General features: G+C 38.7%; 2 protein-coding genes across 4 annotated transcripts; both read left to right on the forward strand.

The window, feature by feature from the left end:
• Window positions 1–4,307: 4,307 nt before the first annotated feature.
• On the forward strand, window positions 4,308–6,669 carry LOC131315507 (uncharacterized). The gene is made up of 3 exons (XM_058344601.1): window positions 4,308–4,938; window positions 5,282–5,470; window positions 5,587–6,669. The coding sequence occupies exons 1-3, from the start codon at window positions 4,361–4,363 to the stop codon at window positions 6,626–6,628; spliced, it is 1,809 nt and encodes a 602-aa protein (XP_058200584.1). The 5' UTR covers window positions 4,308–4,360; the 3' UTR covers window positions 6,629–6,669.
• A 4,263-nt stretch (window positions 6,670–10,932) lies between these two features.
• Window positions 10,933–17,412, forward strand: LOC131315508 (serine/threonine-protein phosphatase PP1 isozyme 2-like). 3 transcript variants are annotated; one of them, XR_009196803.1, is made up of 5 exons: window positions 10,933–11,560; window positions 14,827–15,386; window positions 15,725–15,946; window positions 16,161–16,383; window positions 17,061–17,412. XR_009196803.1 is itself a non-coding variant. In XM_058344602.1 (4 exons), exons 1-4 carry the CDS (start codon window positions 11,386–11,388, stop codon window positions 16,272–16,274), a joined length of 1,071 nt encoding a protein of 356 aa, XP_058200585.1. In that variant the 5' UTR covers window positions 10,933–11,385; the 3' UTR covers window positions 16,275–16,506. The 3 variants fall into 3 exon arrangements, 2 of the variants coding, with proteins under 2 accessions (XP_058200585.1, XP_058200586.1); XM_058344602.1 differs by lacking the exon at window positions 17,061–17,412 and having other exon boundaries at window positions 16,161–16,506; XM_058344603.1 differs by lacking the exon at window positions 16,161–16,383 and having other exon boundaries at window positions 10,934–11,560.
• The last annotated feature ends 657 nt before the right edge of the window (window positions 17,413–18,069 follow it).

An 18,069-nucleotide genomic window follows, 5' to 3' on the forward strand; every position in this document is an offset into this window, starting at 1 on the left:
GCGAGCTTTGAACGCAAGACCGAGGATCAAAGAAGTGTCATCTCAATTCACCCATTGACTTTTTTCTTATTTATAAACCATAGTCAATGCACTTAAAAAACAATACCTCGCAGAATCCTACTATCAAAACAATCATAACTTATGTGAGCGTGTGTTGTGTATATATTTGTGTAAAGGGTTAGTGGTTTAGGAATTTTTCCTCTTAAAATTGCAGATGCTACAAGTTTTTATGGCACTGACTTTTTGAGTTAAAAAGAAAATTCTATGGTGTAAAATTTTGAAAAAAAAAAAAAATCTTCTCGAATTCGTAGCAAAAGGTCTTGATGGAGTAATTATCCAGTGCTGCCCCAAAATCATTCTTCACTATAAATTTATGTTGTATCCATACACTTAGTCTTGGATTTTCACACACACAAGTGTGTGTGTGGTGCACAAAGATATACTCTTTGGTACCAAGTGGCCGTATCCCAGAAACATCCAATAATTTTTCATTAAACATAGACCAAATCTCTTTACCCACTTTTTATTATTCAATTCAATAGTCCGGGAGTACCGTCACGTGGTACTCCGGACCACTTTATAATCACATATTCTTGTAGAGTTCATATACTTATTGGTAGACCTGACAAAAATGTGTGGTTGTAAAATGGTCTGGAGTACCACGTGACGGTATTCCCGGATTATTGTAAAAATAAGGGAAAATGATAGCCAATGACGTGTTTTGATAATTAATACCTGCCACGGATATTTTCAGCATTAACAAATGTTCTCAACATCTCCTTGGCAAGTATTAATTATGAAAACACGTCCTGGCCATCATTTTCCCTAAAAATAATTTTAGCTTTTTCACTTCTTTTTTCAATCGTCATACATTAGCGGGGGGGGGGGGGGGGGGGGGTTAGGATTAGCACGATGTCCAAAAGCTATCCATAACTTGGGACCCAAGGGTGTTGCCCCAGCAGGGGTCGAACCCAGGACCTCCCTCATAGGGGAGAAATGACATACCAACTGCACTAAGCAGTGGTTGTCTTAGCTTTTTCACTTATAATATGTCATTTTAGGCCTTTTATGGAGTAGTTGGGATAACAAGTTTCTTTTTGGAGTTTTTAAATATTCATATCCTTATGCGTCACTCCTCGTAAGTCTCCATCCTTTGACTTTTTTGCACTTATGTTTTCATCCTTTCTCTTTTTTAATACCAATTGTACCCTTACATATAAATATGCATAACAGATGTTGCCTAAATAGGTGGCATGTGATTATGGTTTCCTAATTAAATGGGATTTGATTGATGATTTGAAAATGAAGGGGGATAATTCAAATCTTTGTTATCTTTTTTCCAAAACCTTTTAAAACTAACTAAAATCCATTCCATATACACACCAAATCCCCATTGAATAAACACATCATGAATGGAAAGAAATTTATAATAAGTGTTTCTTGGTTAATTATATACATGATTTTTATAACATACACGAAACCATCGCCTCATATCATATTCGTGACATCTATTCGCAATTATGGAATCGATTTTATTATTAAAACATGACATATTAAGATCATGGCGCAATTCGAATCAATAAACCTAACATCTATTCCATAAAAACATGACAATCGTTAATCCCAACAAATAAACGCGAAATCGATTCCACCATGAAATCGGTTTCATAAACATGACAGATTTCAAAAGAGAAACTTTAAAATTATGGCAAATTTCATAAATCGATTCAAGTACCCGGTTGTGCAATCCGCCATGAACTTCAACCATGGCAGATTTCTAAAAAATTGAACCTAAAAACTGAACATATAAACATGGCAGATTTCATCTGCATGTACATAATACAACCCCAAGCCTTGTTGCCTCGGTATGAACTTCAAAATCATGATCATGAACATAAAAATCTATCATGTTTCATGAATCTGAACAGGAACTTTAAAACATGGCAGATTTCTAAAAAATTGAACCTATAAACATGGCAGATTTCATCTTCATGTACGTAATACAACCCCAAGCCTTGCCGCCTCGGTCTCCTCCACTATGGCGTTCTCGACCCAATCAGACCCAAAGTACCTTCATTTTTGTCGTCGTTGGAGAGGGGTATCGCGTTCATGGAAATAGTGTCACCGGTGGAGTTTTTGTGGAGAAACAGATTTGACCCCATGCCCCATCCGTGCATCTTCCCCGTACGTTGCCACTCCATGCTCACCACCGATCGCTGCTCACCGCCGCTTGCCCTCGCTTCGATTTTGGGGGATTCATGTCATCGTTCGCCGCTTGCACCGCCGCTCGCCAATTACTGGGAGATTGCACGAAAATCCATTTTATTTTCAATCATCAAAATCATCATCTACAATGTTAACAGCAATATCATAATCATAAACAACTTCACCATCTCCACCTCCTAATATCCGCTAGTACATCGCGGAAGAGTGGACATCGATGACCACTGGACGATGCGGTGAATCATTGAAACGCCAATTTAAATCATAAAAAAATGAATTTGGGGCACTTACGAACTGGAACCATTCAAAAATCGTTCTTTCTCCTTAGATGACTAGTGTTTTCCGGCGATGTCGATTAAGGATCGGCGAGGATGGAGGACTGAGTCTAGTGATGAAGGATGGAGGATGGAAGACGAAGTCGACGGAGGACAAGAAATAATTTCTCAGATTTGTTCTCCATGAGGATGTGATATTGTGTGGTGGTTTTTTCATCCTAATTTCAAATTACTTATAATAGTACTTGGAAAGCAAAAAGTTAGGGATTTGATATGAATTACAATTGGAAAAATAGCAATTAGGGCCTGGAAGATTTGAAATAGATACGGAAAGCATGACTTTAGGGATTTGGTAAGTGTAGATATCCATAAATTACTGCACGGGACCTTCGAGGTTATTTTTCAGTCCCAAAAATCATTGCTTATATAGGCTCCCAAAAAACAAAGAAATTCCATAAATATAGTCCTACACGAGGGTAAGATGGGGTTTTTTAAAATTAGAGGACGAAAACATAACTTGAAAAAATGGCCAGGATGAAAACATACGTCGATTAAGGTCTAAGGCCATCCACAGTGGCATAATCAAAAATGGATAACGAAAAGTTGACACATCAGCTTTTGATTATCCATTTAAGAGGTTGCTAAGCTTAACAATATTGAGGTTCACAATGGTCACTTCTAGTCCATAAGGGATACACTACAATTTCATTCTCTCTCCCCTTGTGTTTTCCATCATTGATCACTTCCCTCCATTACACATTTTTTTGGCAAAAATATATCGATTTTCTCTTTTAATTTTGGGAAAAAATTGGTGACTTCCTTCCCTAATATTATGAATTTGGAAAAAAAATCATGTACTCAAAAAAAAAAAATGTGTTCTTGAATTTGTAAAAAAATGTAAGGTTATTTATGTACTCAACCACAGGGAGAGGAACGAAAAGAGAATAAAATAAAAACGGAAAAAAAAAAGTGAAATACCTTAACGTGGCGACAAATGTTTTTCACCATTGATCACTTCCCTCCATTACGTTTTTTTTTGGTGAAAATATATCGATTTTCTCCATTAATTTTGAAGAAAAAATTGGTCACTTCCTTTCCTCATATTATGAATTTAGAAAAAAAATCATGTACTCAAAAAAAAAAAATTAGATGTGTTCTTGAATTTGTAAATGAATGCAAGGTTCTTCATGTACTTAACCACAAGGAGAGGAACGAAAAAGAATAAAATAAAAACGGAAAAAAAAAGTGAAATACCTTAATCCGGTGACAATAAGTTGAATTATAAATGATTAAAAGATATGAGCTTCACTTTTGGAGGAAAAGAAAAAGAAAGAGTTTGTGGCTGAAGAAAATGAGATATAGAGCAGGTGAAGAAAATACCATTTGAAATACGTGTGCATATAAATTTTAGAACCAGTTAACTTATGTGGTGTGAGATTCACAAATTTTGATTATTGAAAAAGGTTGCTAGTTTTGGTTATCCAAAGCCCAAAATTTGATTATTTCTAAGAATGTTGTTAAATTTGATTATACCATTGTGAGCCATATTTTACCCCAATATTGTTAACTTTAAAAATAATTTGCTTTTGATTGTGCCACTGTGGATGACTTAAGGATGAATCTTTAAGTCTCTCTTTCTTTTCAGCAAAGCCCAGTAGGTTAGTCAGAACGCAATTAATCTTGTGACCAAAATAACCTAAGTCGGTTATTTAAAAAGTCGGTTTAGTTCGGATTGTTCCCTATTTAAATAACACATTCAAGGATTCCCAAAACCACATGCATACAAGCTCGATCGGAGCACAATACAAACCCTAACCCTAATTTCGTCCCAAAACCATCACAGAAGAAGCAAAAGTTCCGCAATGGCAAGACCACTCCTCGGACCACCGGAGATCCGCCTCCCCACCCTCCCCACCACCACCACTACCACCACCAATCCTCCAATGGGTTTCACCGAAAACAATTCTGCAACCTACTTGGCCACGGGAAACCCGTGCCTCGACTTCTTCTTCCACGTGGTGCCCGACACCCCACAAGAACAATTGGTGAAGAGATTAGTATTGGCGTGGGATCGCGACGCCTTGACGTCTCTAAAACTAGTGTGCAACTTACGGGGTGTGCGCGGGACCGGGAAATCCGACAAGGAAGGGTTTTACGCGGCGGCGTTGTGGCTGCACAAGCACCACCCGAAAACCCTAGCGTGCAACGTGAAGGCTATCGCGGATTTTGGGTATTTTAAGGACATGTTGGAGATTCTTTACCGATTACTCGAAGGACCCGAGATCCGGAAAAAGGAAAAAATGGAGTGGCAGAGTCGGAAGGCAGACGTGATGGATCGAAACGTAGGCCGGAAGAAGAGGAAGGCGACGGAGGATAAGGAGAAAGTGAGGGGTTTGAGGTTGGAGAAGAAGGTGGCAAAAGCCAAAAAAGCCTTTGAAAGGTAATGGTCTCTCTTCTTATCTTTTTTGTGTTTAAATTCCAAAACGTATGTGTCTAATTTGTCATGTAAACCATACGTACATGGCTATATTGAATCTAAGGCTCCTAATCGTTCTATTAGGATTCTTATTTTTTAAGTATTTATTTTCTGTTTTACGAGACATGTCATTCTCTCTCAATAAATTATATTTAATTACTTATTTTAGTTAGTAAAATACATCATAAGTCATGTGTTATGTTTTCATTGTACATATTGTAAGCCTGATTGTCATCTTCATTTGTTATGAGATCAATTTAGAGCCTTGTTATAACAGTATATATATTTCGATTTCCTACACCAACAGGTACAACCGCGATCCGGAATACCGGTTCTTGCACGACCGAGTGTCGGATCTCTTTGCAGAGCTTTTGAAATCCGACATGGAGTCCTACCGCGCCGGGGAGCTCTGCAAGATAGGCCTTGCGGCGAAATGGTGTCCAAATCTCGACTCCTCCTTCGACCAAGCCACACTGATTTGCGAGAGTGTTGCAAGGTCAGTTAACTCAGTGTTTTCATTTTCTTCTGAGTAGAAACATTTCTAGAATCACATATATACGATTTTTCGAGTTTGACAATCTCGTTTAAATTCCTTTTATTCTTCTTGAACAGGAAAGTATTCCCGCGAGAAGAATACATAGAGTACCAAGACATCGAAGAGGCTCACTACGCTTATAGGGTCCGAGACCGCCTCCGAAGGGAAGTCCTCGTCCCTCTCCACAAAGCCCTCGAAATCCCTGAAGTGTATATATGCGCCAAGAAATGGAACAACCTCCCGTATAAACGCGTCCCCTCAATCGCGATGAAGCTCTACAAGAAGTTGTTCTACAAGCACGACCAGGAGCGATTCGTGGAGTATTTGGAAAAGGTGAAGAGCGGGAAGAGCACGATCGCGGCTGGAGCGCTGCTTCCCCACGAGATCATCGAGTCCTTGAACGACTGGACCGGTTCGGAGGTGGCGGAGCTCCAGTGGAAGCGAATGGTGGACGACATGGCGAAGAAAGGCAAGCTAACGAACTGCATGTCGGTTTGCGATGTGTCGGGGAGCATGAGCGGGATCCCCATGGAAGTCTCGGTCGCGCTGGGGCTTTTGATATCCGAGCTGAGCGAAGAGCCGTGGAAAGGGAAGGTGATAACGTTCAGCGCGAACCCACAACTTCACACGATCGAAGGCGACAGTCTTCAGTCCAAGACGAGTTTTATCAGGAGGATGGACTGGGGGGCGAACACGGATTTCCAAAGGGTTTTCGACAGGATCCTGGAAGTCGCGGTGGAAGGGAAGCTGAGCGAAGATCAGATGATAAAGACGCTCTTCGTCTTCAGCGACATGGAGTTTGATCAGGCGTCGGGATCCTCGAGCTACTATGGCTCGGGGTACCATCATACCGGTAGCTGGGAGACGGATTATACAGCGATTCAGAGGAAGTTTAAGGAGAAGGGGTACGAAAGGGTGCCGGAGATAGTGTTTTGGAACTTGAGAAACTCCGATGCCACGCCGGTGCCTAGCAAACAAGAGGGCGTGGCGTTAGTGAGCGGGTATTCGAAGAACCTTATGACTCTGTTTTTGGACGGGGAAGCGATTTTGAGCCCTGAGGCTGTGATGTTGAAAGCTATAAGTGGAGCAGAGTATCAAAAGCTTGTAGTGATTGATTGATTGATTGAGAGAGAGAGAGAGAGAGAGAGAGAGAGAGAGGGGGGGAGGAGGAGGAGGAGGAAAAAGCCTAGAAATGAATAATAAGAATAGGGAATTACTCCATTAGACAAAAATCAGGGATGGTTTTTTTTATATCAAGTAGAATTTGATTAGTCCAAGTTTTCCTTTGTTCCTTTGTTTCAGTGATGAAAAACTAATAAAGAAGGGCTTTTTCCTAGGTGATTTATGTGTTTCATTATAGTGCAGTATCAGTTTTTTTTTTTCTCCCTTTGTTTCATCGCTTGATTGACTTGAGGTGCTCCCAATTGTTGGAGAAGGGACCTGCAATTGTCAATGACATGAAAAAGGTGGTGGTTGCTGTCAGCCAAGTTGAGGAGATCGATAACGGTATCCGTTTCAACAATACCATTAGTAATCTATTGAGAGAGGCAAGGAGTACTTTCAATCCCTCCAAAAGGGCAAAGGTTAATTTCCGCCGCCAGACCGGAGGCCAAACCGATTTTAGAGGAGAATCCAGTCACCCGTTCCCCATTCCAGTCACAAACAATACCTCCGATACAAGCCTTTCTGAACGAGGTCATGAGCAAAGGCAGTGTAATGTTTGTGGAGGACGTTATTTCCGTGCGTCCAAATGCGCCAAGGGCAAAGGAGAAGGAGGACGTTCCAGTGTAATCCGAGCTGTGTAGATGGAGCAGGACAGCGAGTTAATTCTGAATCATCGGGTGGTGTCCAAATAGAATTAGGCGGGCAAAAGGGGATCAGATGGGACGGTGAGGGCAGTCCAAAAGCTCTTGGCTGCAGTGCAGTCTCTTATGCAGTGGAGAGTTTGATTCGGGTGCAAGAAGGCATCAGGGGTCATGTAAACCTGTGTTGGATCGATGGCAAGCCACACGAAATGCTGAATTCCAGCCCAGGAGTCGGAGGAATCCTCCAAGGTTACGAATCACGTACTATTCCGGCCGGTACGTAGCAGTATTGTCCAAATCTGGTATCTTACCTCTCTAATTTCGTTCCAACTCAAATACCGGACAGTACCGAGCTACTTTAAAAATATATATATTTCTTCAAGTACCTGAGCTACTTTAAAAATATATATATTTCTTCAAGTACCTGACAGTACTGGTCAGTATTGAAATGCCCTTGTCCATTTCATAAAGTTTTGGACTTCAACATCAGCAATCCTAAATAATTATCAAAGATATTTAACATTTTCGAGCATATACGACAGATTAAACAAAATGCCTTTTAGCTATTTTGGCTAGCTGAGTATGCAAAATTTCCTCTCCACAAGCCTCAATAAAGGCTTTGTAAAATGACTTGTGCTATAGTTACTCAGTATACCTAAGAGCATGTAAACCAATATTGGGTAAAATACCTGCTCAAAAGGTACAATTTCTATTTTACCTATCACTTTTTTACATCCACACCACAACAGCCTCTTTACACTTTCCTATCTATCTAGTATTAAATATTAAAAAATACAGAGTAGTACAAATTGCTGTAGAAAGAAAGAGAGAAAGGAGGGAGAAGAGAGAGAAAGAAATATAAAAAAGATTTGCATGTGAACAGTGCATCGCTAAAAGTGGAGAGGTTTTTTCACAAATGTATTTTGCCTTCTATTTTACTTCTTCTGGTGCATGCTTGTTTTTGTTTTTTTCCTCTCCAAATTAGAGAAAAAGTCTTTTTACCTCATCTCATATACATGTTCTAACGAGTTACCGTCCACTCTCAGTTCCCTTTTTTTTTTTTCCCCCAAGACTCTCTCTCTCTCCCATCCTTCGTGCTTCACTCCATTTCTGTCGTCGTCATTTTTCTTCCCATAACAAGTGTAAATCCATTATTTGTTCTATTTCTTATGGTATTTTGCTGGCGAAAATTTATGGCTAGAATTTGTGTTACTGCAAATGTGAGTGTGAATCATATTTCATGCACACATTACTCGTATTAGCTTTGGCTGATTGAAAAAAAAAAAAACATGGTGACGCTTAATTAACATGCATATTTTGTCTTATAGAGAACAGTGACAAAGAAACTCATTAAGCATAGAGAATCGGAATTCTCCGAGTCATCATCCAATCAATGATCTCAATCTCAATCCATTGGGTTGGGGACTTCAACCTCAAGTTCTAAATGATTTTTTTATCATCAAATCTTTAACAACATTTTTTGAGCTCTGTATAAGTATACTGCACTTCCACAGGTGTTACGGCCAAAAGAATTATATCTGACCGCAAAGAATTATTTCTGGCCGCGAATAATTGCTCCTCAACATAAAGAATTGCTCATGGCCGCAAAGCTTTGTAAAAGCGTGATTACTATGCACGATGGTCTGCTCTTTCTGTACATTGGCCGCAAAGAATTACTCCTGCCCAAGAGTAATTACACCTGGGCACGAAGAATTGCTCATGGCCGCAAAGTTTTGTAAAAGCGTGATTACTATGCACGATGGTATGTTCTTTTTGTACACTGGCCACGAATAATTACACCTGGCCGCGACGAATTACTCATTACCGCAAAGAATTACAACTGGCCGCAAAGAATTACTCCTGACCGCGAAAAATTACACCTGGCCACATAGAATTACACCTAGCCGCAAAGAATTACTCTTGGCCGCATAGAATTACACCTGGCCACAATTCTTTGCGGCCATGAGTAATTTTATGCGGCCATAAATAATTTTTTGCAGTCAAGTGTAATTCTTTGTGGCCAAAAGTAATTCTTCACAATCAGAAGTAATTATTCACGGCCAGGTGTAAATATTCACAGTCAGAAGTAATTCTTTGCAGTCAGGAGTAAATATTTGCGGCCAGAAGTAATTTTTCGCAACCAACCGTAATTCTTCGCAGCCAGTGTACAAAAAGAACAAACCATTGTGCATAGTAATTACACTTTTGCAAAACTTTGCGGCTAGGAGCAATTCTTCGCGTCTAGAAGCAATTATTTGCGGCCAAGCGTAATTATTTGCGGTCAGGAGTAATTCTTTGCGGCCAATGTAAAAAAAGAACAGACCATCGTGCATAGTAATCTCGCTTTTACAAACTTTGTGGCCAAGAGCAATTCCTCGCGGCCATCTTTTGACCACAAAAAATTACGCATGGCCGCGAAGAATTATTCCTGGCAGGAAAGTACTTTCCTCCCTAATGCTAATGCCTAATCAGCTAATTGTTTGGTATTCTAATTTATATTTTGCAAAAGCATGATTACTTTACACGATGCTCTGTTCTTTATGTACACTAGCCAACGGGCCAGGAAAAGACCACTAAAGAAGTGGGCTATGAATTTAGCAAGCCCAAAATCAGCACTAAAGAGGTGGGTTATGAATTTGGGCTCCAAAATCGGCACTTCCAGTGGGCTTTAGCCCTGAAATCACTTTGTGGTCACAACACTCATATTATTATGTTTTTCTATATTCTTTCCATCACATTCTATCATAGCCTTACTGTTAGTCTTTATATCTAAATAATTTTGATTTTATCTCGTAATAAATTCAAATCATATTAGATTGTTATTTAATTTTCAAGAAAAATCAATAGACAAAATAAATACGTAAGTGTTATAATTACGCACTGGCTAGCCATAGTAGTTCTAGCATACAAGCAACATATTATGCTTATTTTCAAGTGAAAATATATCCTTTAAGTCCTCTTGGGTGAAAAAACCCTGATGTAAGCTAAATTCATGCAGATTTATATACTTTCTAGTGGTTTCGTAAATAACATTAAAGTGATATAATTAGCATTCATATCAAAACTTTTCTTCAACATTCTCATTTTTATTCTTCAACAAAAGATACTAATTAATATTGATACAACAATTCTAAGGACAAAGATCTCGGCAGGTCAGGAGAGTGCAACTCATTTTTTAATGTGTTAATCTAACACAATACTGACTTTTGACGATCAAAAATAAATTTATAGACGCAGACAAGTTTTGCAGAAATCCAAATACATATGTGTTTGAAACCGTCTGTTAGAACTTGCACGTGGTTCCCACACATTATACATAGAGCCCATATTGAATGATTCCGATCACATCTGTATCCAGCGTCCGAACCATGGCATTTTTGTTTTCCAAATCTTCTGACTTTGTTTTTCAGTTCATTTTCTTTTATTATTTTCTAACTTCACTGTCAGCCAAATTCACTCTCTGGCATTTTCTGCCAAGTAAAACCGACCAATAGAATAAAGAAAGAAAAAAGAAAAAAGTGGTTCCAAATGCTCATCTCTGTTCTCCTCAAAGAGCATTGTTTTGGGCGTGCATAGTGCGCCTCTCTCTGCGGATAAAAAAAAAAAAAAATAGTGCGCCTCTCTCTCTCTCTCTCTCTCTCTCTCTGCAAGACCTCACTCCCAAACCCATTGACTTTCTCTCTCTATATCTACACCCTTTTATATTATTCTTCACACACACATGAGTCGCTCATTTTGGAATTTCTCCCCGCTTTTTCATTCACCGGTCTCAGATTAGATAACAACGAATTTTTCAAGAAAAAAAATAACCCATTTTTTGAAACTAAAGCCACATCCCACCCACCCCCCAAAGCTAAAGTCTTGATTCTAAAGCCCTCTCCCTCTCTCTCTCTCTCTCTAGATATGCTTATACCCACCACTACCACAGAACAAGGCCACGAACACCACCACAGACCCCCTTCACTTTATGCTCTTTTTGTTCCTTTCCAGTCTTGAAATTTGATAAATAAAGAGAAAACTGGAGAATTTTTGATTTTTTTTTTCAACCCCATAAGTCGATAATCACTAGGTATGGACCCTGGGGTTCTCGATGGTATAATCAACAGATTGCTTGAAGTGAGAGAGAAGCCAGGGAAGCAAGTTCAGCTCTCTGAGTCAGAGATCAGACAGCTTTGTTTACAGTCCAAAGATATCTTCTTGCAACAGCCTAATCTCTTAGACCTTGAGGCACCCATCAAGATCTGCGGTATTAATTCTGTGAACTTTCTTTCTTGGGTTTTTAGTTTTACTTGCCCCTTTGGATTGTGAGAAAGGTTGTGACAAGAAAGTGAAGCCCTTTCTCACCAAATCTCTCCATAGGTGAAGGAGCCATTCAATGATTCAAAAGATACCGTTTTTTGTACTTTTGTCTCCGTTTCTCACCAAAGTACTCAACCCAAATGAGTGATTTGGCAAGAAACTCTTATCCTTTCTTGTTAAATCCCTCTCTCGAAAGGGGCTGTTAGGGTTGTCAATTGACTCAGTTCGAATTCTACTGAATTTGGTTTGTCTTGACATTGATGTTTCTGATGTGGGTTTCTTTATCTTTGAGAAATTTGAAGTGGGTTTTGGTGATTCTGAATGTTTAAGGAACTGTATTGAAACCGTGAATTTCACTCTTGTGTTTTTAGTTTTACTGCCTCTTTGGATTGTGATAAAGGGTGTGACAACAAAGAGAAGCCCTTTCTCACCAAAAGTGAAGGAGCCATTCAAAAGAGATCATTTTGTACTTTTTTTCCCATTTCTCACCAAAGTACTTAACCCAAATGAGCGATTTGGCAAGAAACCCTAATCTTTTCTTTATTGAGGGGTTTGGTGAGAAAAGAAAAGAATAGAAAGGAGAATCTCACCACTTGTTTGGATTAATGGGTGAAAAATGATGAGAATTATGTGTAAATTCAAGTCTTATTTTGTTTCTCAACATTTCTCACAAAAAATGATGAGATTTGGTGAGAAAGCATAACCCTTTATTTTCTCAAGAAATCACCCCATCCAAGATCCCTCAATCCAAAGGGGCTGTTAGGGTTATCAGTTGACTCAGTTTGAATTCTACTGAATTGGGTTTGTCATGAGTCTTGACATCGATGTTTTTGATGTGGGTTTCTTTATATTTGAGAAATTTGAAGTGGGTTTTGGTGATTTTGAATGTTTAATTATGGAACTGTATTTGGCGCATGAATTACTTGTGCCTGTTCTGGATTGTACCTATACAGTTATACTCTGATGGTGTAGTAGTTTGCTATCAATTCTGCGCTTCCCCCTTTCATTCTAGTTCTTTAGGGCAATTAGTTGACTCAATTTGAAATAGGGAAATTTTTCAAATAACACCTGGCCTTTCACACAAATCACACACAGGCACCAGACCTTTTAAAATTATCAAAAAAATACCTGACCTATTTAAAAATCCATCAATTTTCCACCCGCCGTTAACTTCCTATTCAAAACAGACGGAAATGTTGAAAATGTGCATTTTGGCACGAATATTGGCAAGACAAGATTAAGGCTCATTTTGGCAAAACACAATATTATACTCATAAACAAGATTAAGGCTCGATTTGGCTTTAAAAGTCAATTAATGACTTAATTTTTGTCTTTATTCAAAAGAAAAAAAACGCATTTGTTAGTTTTGCGTCAAGACGAATCAATAAGTCACAAAAATTACTTAACTTACTTTTCACACCTACCCATGACTATTCTATGTTTTTTGTTTTTGCCTTTTCCTTTGTTTAATACGGAGTAATCTTGTTTGGCTGCATGGTTATGGGTATTTAATTACTAAATTAAGCTTGATTCCTTATTTAGGGTGGGTTTGGATTGAAAAGTTAAGTAATTTTTGTGACTTATTGATTCGTCTTGACCCAAAACTAACAAATGCTCTTTTTTTAATAAAGACAAAAAGTAAGTTATTAATTGACTTTTAAAGCCAAATTGAGCCATAATCTTGTTTATGAGCATAATATTGTGTTTTGCCAAAATGAGCCTTAATCTTGTTTTGCCAATATTAGTGCCAAAATGCACATTTTCAGCATTTCCATCTGTTTTGGATGGAAAGTTAATGGCAGGTGGAAAATTGATGGGTTTTTAAATAGGTCAGGTGTTTTTTTTTGATAATTTTAAAAGGTTAGGTGCCTGTGTGTGATTTGTGTAAAAGGTCGGGTGCTATTTTGAAATATACTGAAATGGGTTTTGCTCGACATCGACTGTTCTGAAGTGTGCTTGCTTTAGTGATGATAACAATTTGAAATCAGTTTTGTTGACTTTAGTTAGGATTTGCACTCAATTTGAAATTTAATTGGGGGAACTCTATTTATTAAGTAGTTGTGCATGACTTCTGGAATGTTTGCATTGTGATGGTGAAGTACTGGACATGAATTTTTGCTTTTATGGCGATCGGTAACTCAGTTTCTATTTCTGATTATGCTGAAATGGTTTTGGCTTGACATATATGTTTCTGGATTGGAGCTACTTTAGCTATGGTACTATTTGAAGAGGATTTGGTTTATTTTAGTCTAGTATTGGCTTGCACTCAAGTTTTGAGTTCAATTAGGGAAACTATGTGCAGCGGTTGAATTAGTTGTGCACATTCAGTCTTGGTTTGCTCTCAAGTTTTGAGTTCAATAAGGGAAACACTATGTGGCAGGTGAAATAGTTTCCCCCGTTGGATTTTAGTTTTCCTGGTTTTTACTTGACTCGGTTTCGACTATCATGAAAAGGGTTGGCACAATACTGATGTTTCTGAAGTGCGATTGCTACTATGGTAGAATAGGACATGGGTGCTTGGGTCGGTCTTCTTTTGCACTCCTATTTTCAATCATAAATAGGTTGGTTCAATATTGATTTTTCTGCAGAGGTTTACCTAAGCTATGATAACGTTTGAGGTGGGTTTTGTTTATTGTGATTATCTTGAGGTGTGATTAGCTTGGTTTTTGTTTTTTTGAAGTCCATTTGGTTTTGTCTTGTTTTTCTCTCAATCTTTTAGTTTAACTATGGAAACTCTCTATGGTTTGTGAAATACTTGTGTGCTTGTTCTGGATTGTCCTTATACTTTCCTGGTGATTTTTTTTTTCTCTCATATCTTGTTAGCTTGATGTCAGTGTTGGGCCCATTTCTTAATAGCTCAAGCTTTTAGACGAGTTGGTCTATAGTTAAAACTTCTTGGTGATGCTTCAGTGCTTTTAGTGGAAGTTTCAATTTGTTCACTCTTTTATCTATCGTACTTGCTTTTAGTGTGTGTCTTCCCGAACTTGAAATGATGTTATGTACTCTGGGAATGAATTTTCCGTCTGACAATCGACTTCGGCCGCCATTTTGGGAGTTCTTTATTTCTCCTCTGCATACCAACAAACACGCGTCCAATACAGGAGACAAACTTCCTCATGACTCATGAACTATCCATTGAACGTATTTTTATGTTATTTCCCTCTTTGTATGGAATATTTGCTAATAGTTATATTGTACTCATGTTTTTTACAGGAGATATCCATGGTCAATATAGCGATCTTCTAAGGCTTTTTGAATACGGCAGGCTGCCTCCCAAATCCAATTATTTATTCTTGGGAGATTATGTGGACCGTGGAAAACAAAGCCTGGAAACAATATGCCTTCTCCTTGCATACAAGATAAAGTACCCTGAGAACTTTTTCCTTTTGAGGGGAAACCATGAATGTGCTTCTGTAAACCGTATATACGGATTTTACGATGAGTGCAAAAGAAGGTTTAATGTCAGAGTGTGGAAAGTCTTCACAGATTGTTTTAACTGCCTACCTGTGGCAGCTCTCATTGATGAAAAGATACTGTGTATGCATGGAGGACTATCTCCTGACCTTCATAATTTGGATCAAATCCGAAATTTACAACGCCCAACTGATGTTCCAGAAACTGGTCTACTGTGTGATCTACTGTGGTCAGATCCGAGTAAAGATGTGAAGGGGTGGGGTATGAATGATAGGGGAGTTTCCTATACCTTTGGTGCTGATAAGGTGACAGAGTTTCTTCTGAAGCATGATCTTGACCTAATTTGTCGTGCTCACCAGGTTTGTGCTACGTTTAGAGCATTGAATTGGACTATATATCCAAGGGATGTCCCACATTTGGTTGGAACTTTTGCGGCTATGATTAAATATCTGTGTGATATTGAGTACCACAAAACATGGGATATATAATACCTTGCAGGTTATGGTTTTATTATTAGCCCCTCACAATTAACTCGATAGGATCACCTATCCTATGAGATTACATAACCACAAATACATTATTACTCCAGTCAAACAAACAGGGCCTAAGCTTATTCATAGTATTTCATAGGTTTTTTTTTTTTTGGTCAGTAGAACATTAGGTTACAAGTATTTCATAGTTATTACTTATCGTGCAGGTGGTGGAAGATGGTTATGAATTCTTTGCTGATAGACAACTTGTGACTATATTTTCGGCTCCTAATTACTGTGGAGAGTTCGATAATGCCGGTGCCATGATGAGCGTGGATGAAACTTTGATGTGTTCTTTCCAAATTTTAAAGCCCGCAGACAAGAAGCCAAAGTTTGGCTTCGGAAGCACAACTACAGCTAAGACAGGAGCACCTTCAACAAAAAACAAGGTAATCCTCTTTTAGTGACTGGTGTTATATTGGGCTTTGGGGAATTTCGTTGTCTTTCCTAGTCTGTAGTTAGTTTTCGACTAAGGATTGGGTATAGTGTCTACTTTGTTGAGATTATTCTGTAAGCCCACCCCGTTGGTTGTGCTCTCTTTCCCCCCTTGTCCCTAGTGGACTTAAACCTGGTTCAACCCTAAGTGGGTTGTGGTTGGTGCAGGAGGTCCTTCAATGTTGTGCTTTTTTAGTCATGGTTCTGAAGACTATGGTTTCTTGGGGATTGCAAGATGAGAAGAAAATTTCAGAGGAGCTAATGGAAGCACAAAGACAATAAAAATAGTTGGACAATTGAACTAAAAAAAAAAACTTTGCAACATGCCGATATATCAATGCAACGACTGTGCAATCATGGATCAGATTGTCATTTTGGTACAGACCATACAGTTGAGTGCCCTTAATTGGTAGACAAAAACTTCATCTGCTATTATTTAACAGTACTGAAACTGATGTTTATATGGCTTATCTTTTTGGAAATGAAATAGCTCATGGGATGTCTTGGGATCTTTAACCTTGATCTCTGTGTACTTGTCCTGAAAGTGTTTTTAGCTATATCACATGACTATGTACGAGGATGTGAGTGTGGGTATCTGAAGTGGTATATCTATGGACACTAGACCTCGTGAAAACCTATATCTAAATTCTAAGTATATAAGGACATGGTTTGGGTGATGGCTTCATCTTCTTAAAGTTGTAGAAAAAAATTATGGGTTGAAGGGTCTAATTTGGCCACGATACCCTTACCGTTGTTAATGTCATATGTGGCAGACAAAGGTAGATAGGGGGAGAAAAGAGAAGAGCCATGTAACCCTGTATCAGAGTCATGTGTTATCAGTTCAGATCTAGCATTTGTAATGTACTGTGTTTCTAATTTGGTAGACATAATTCATTAACCAAGGAAGAATCCAAATGCAAATGCTTTGTTTCCGCTCGATCCAGTCATATGATGTCTACATTGTGTGATAGAGGATCAACGTTGGTAAATCCTTTGGAGACATCTTGCTCCCTCTCAATCTCGTCAAAAAAGTTGCTTCGTTAATAACTCTTTTCCACTTCTTTGCAGTCGTTCCTTGGCGCAAAAGTATGATAAGGTAGTTCATTTGATCAAGATTAATGAAGCAAAGCTGTCTTTTAACTGCGCATTCGGGTGAAATATCGTCAAAGGATTTTGGTTATTTCATCTCAAGGGAAGTTAAGAAAGTTGGCTCTTTTCAGTGGAGAGAGAGAGAGTATGTTCGTTCCTTTCTCTATAATATAAGAAATGAAGGCTGTGACTTTTGCTTTTGTGTATTTCTTTTTCCTTGTTGCTCTTGCATGTACATTACAAGCTGCCACACCAAGGGATATGGAATTGGTACTTGTACAAGAGAATTGCTCAATCCCCTGTTATTGAAATCTGTACTGTGTTCAGGATTTGTGGGAGTCTTTTAACAGTTTCTCCACCAGCACTTAAAAGGGCCCACTGTTTATTTGACGGAACTAATAGAGAAGGGATATAAATAAATCAATTGGACTTGTAGTGGAGGGATTAGTAATACCGCATCTCTCATTGTATTGATTATCTCACACGTCGTGAGACTATATCTGATGGGTGTTAAATCCGGACAAGTTTAAACCTACATCAGTTTGTCGTACCCTTGGATACATAATCCAATTCGACGCTATCTGATGATTCTGATCAAACAAATGACCGTGCCCGTCATGGCTTAAGCAAAATAAGCTTTGTTTCCTATTCAATTGGATTGGAACCAGCCGTATGAATTTGAAGGCTAACATTTGGTTCTTCGCTAGTAGATCTTGCTGGGTTTTTTTCCCACTCCTGATTGTTTAGTTAATTAATGCACAACTCTCCTCTTTTGTGCTTGTAATTTGTGATGTGGAAGATGATTTTCTGGGTACGACGCTGGCAGGTAGGTTATCATTGTACTATCAATTGAACTAGAATCCTTGTCCTCATTTAGTGACAGGCGCCTCTGGGATACAGTTGTGCACAAAATTGTGACGTAGTGATAAATCTTTCCATGAGAGACAAGCAAATCTACAGGCGTTTCTGGGCTTTTCAGCTGTGCACA

Source organism: Rhododendron vialii, chromosome 2a (genome assembly GCF_030253575.1).
Source record: "Rhododendron vialii isolate Sample 1 chromosome 2a, ASM3025357v1".
Lineage (NCBI taxonomy): Eukaryota > Viridiplantae > Streptophyta > Magnoliopsida > Ericales > Ericaceae > Rhododendron > Rhododendron vialii.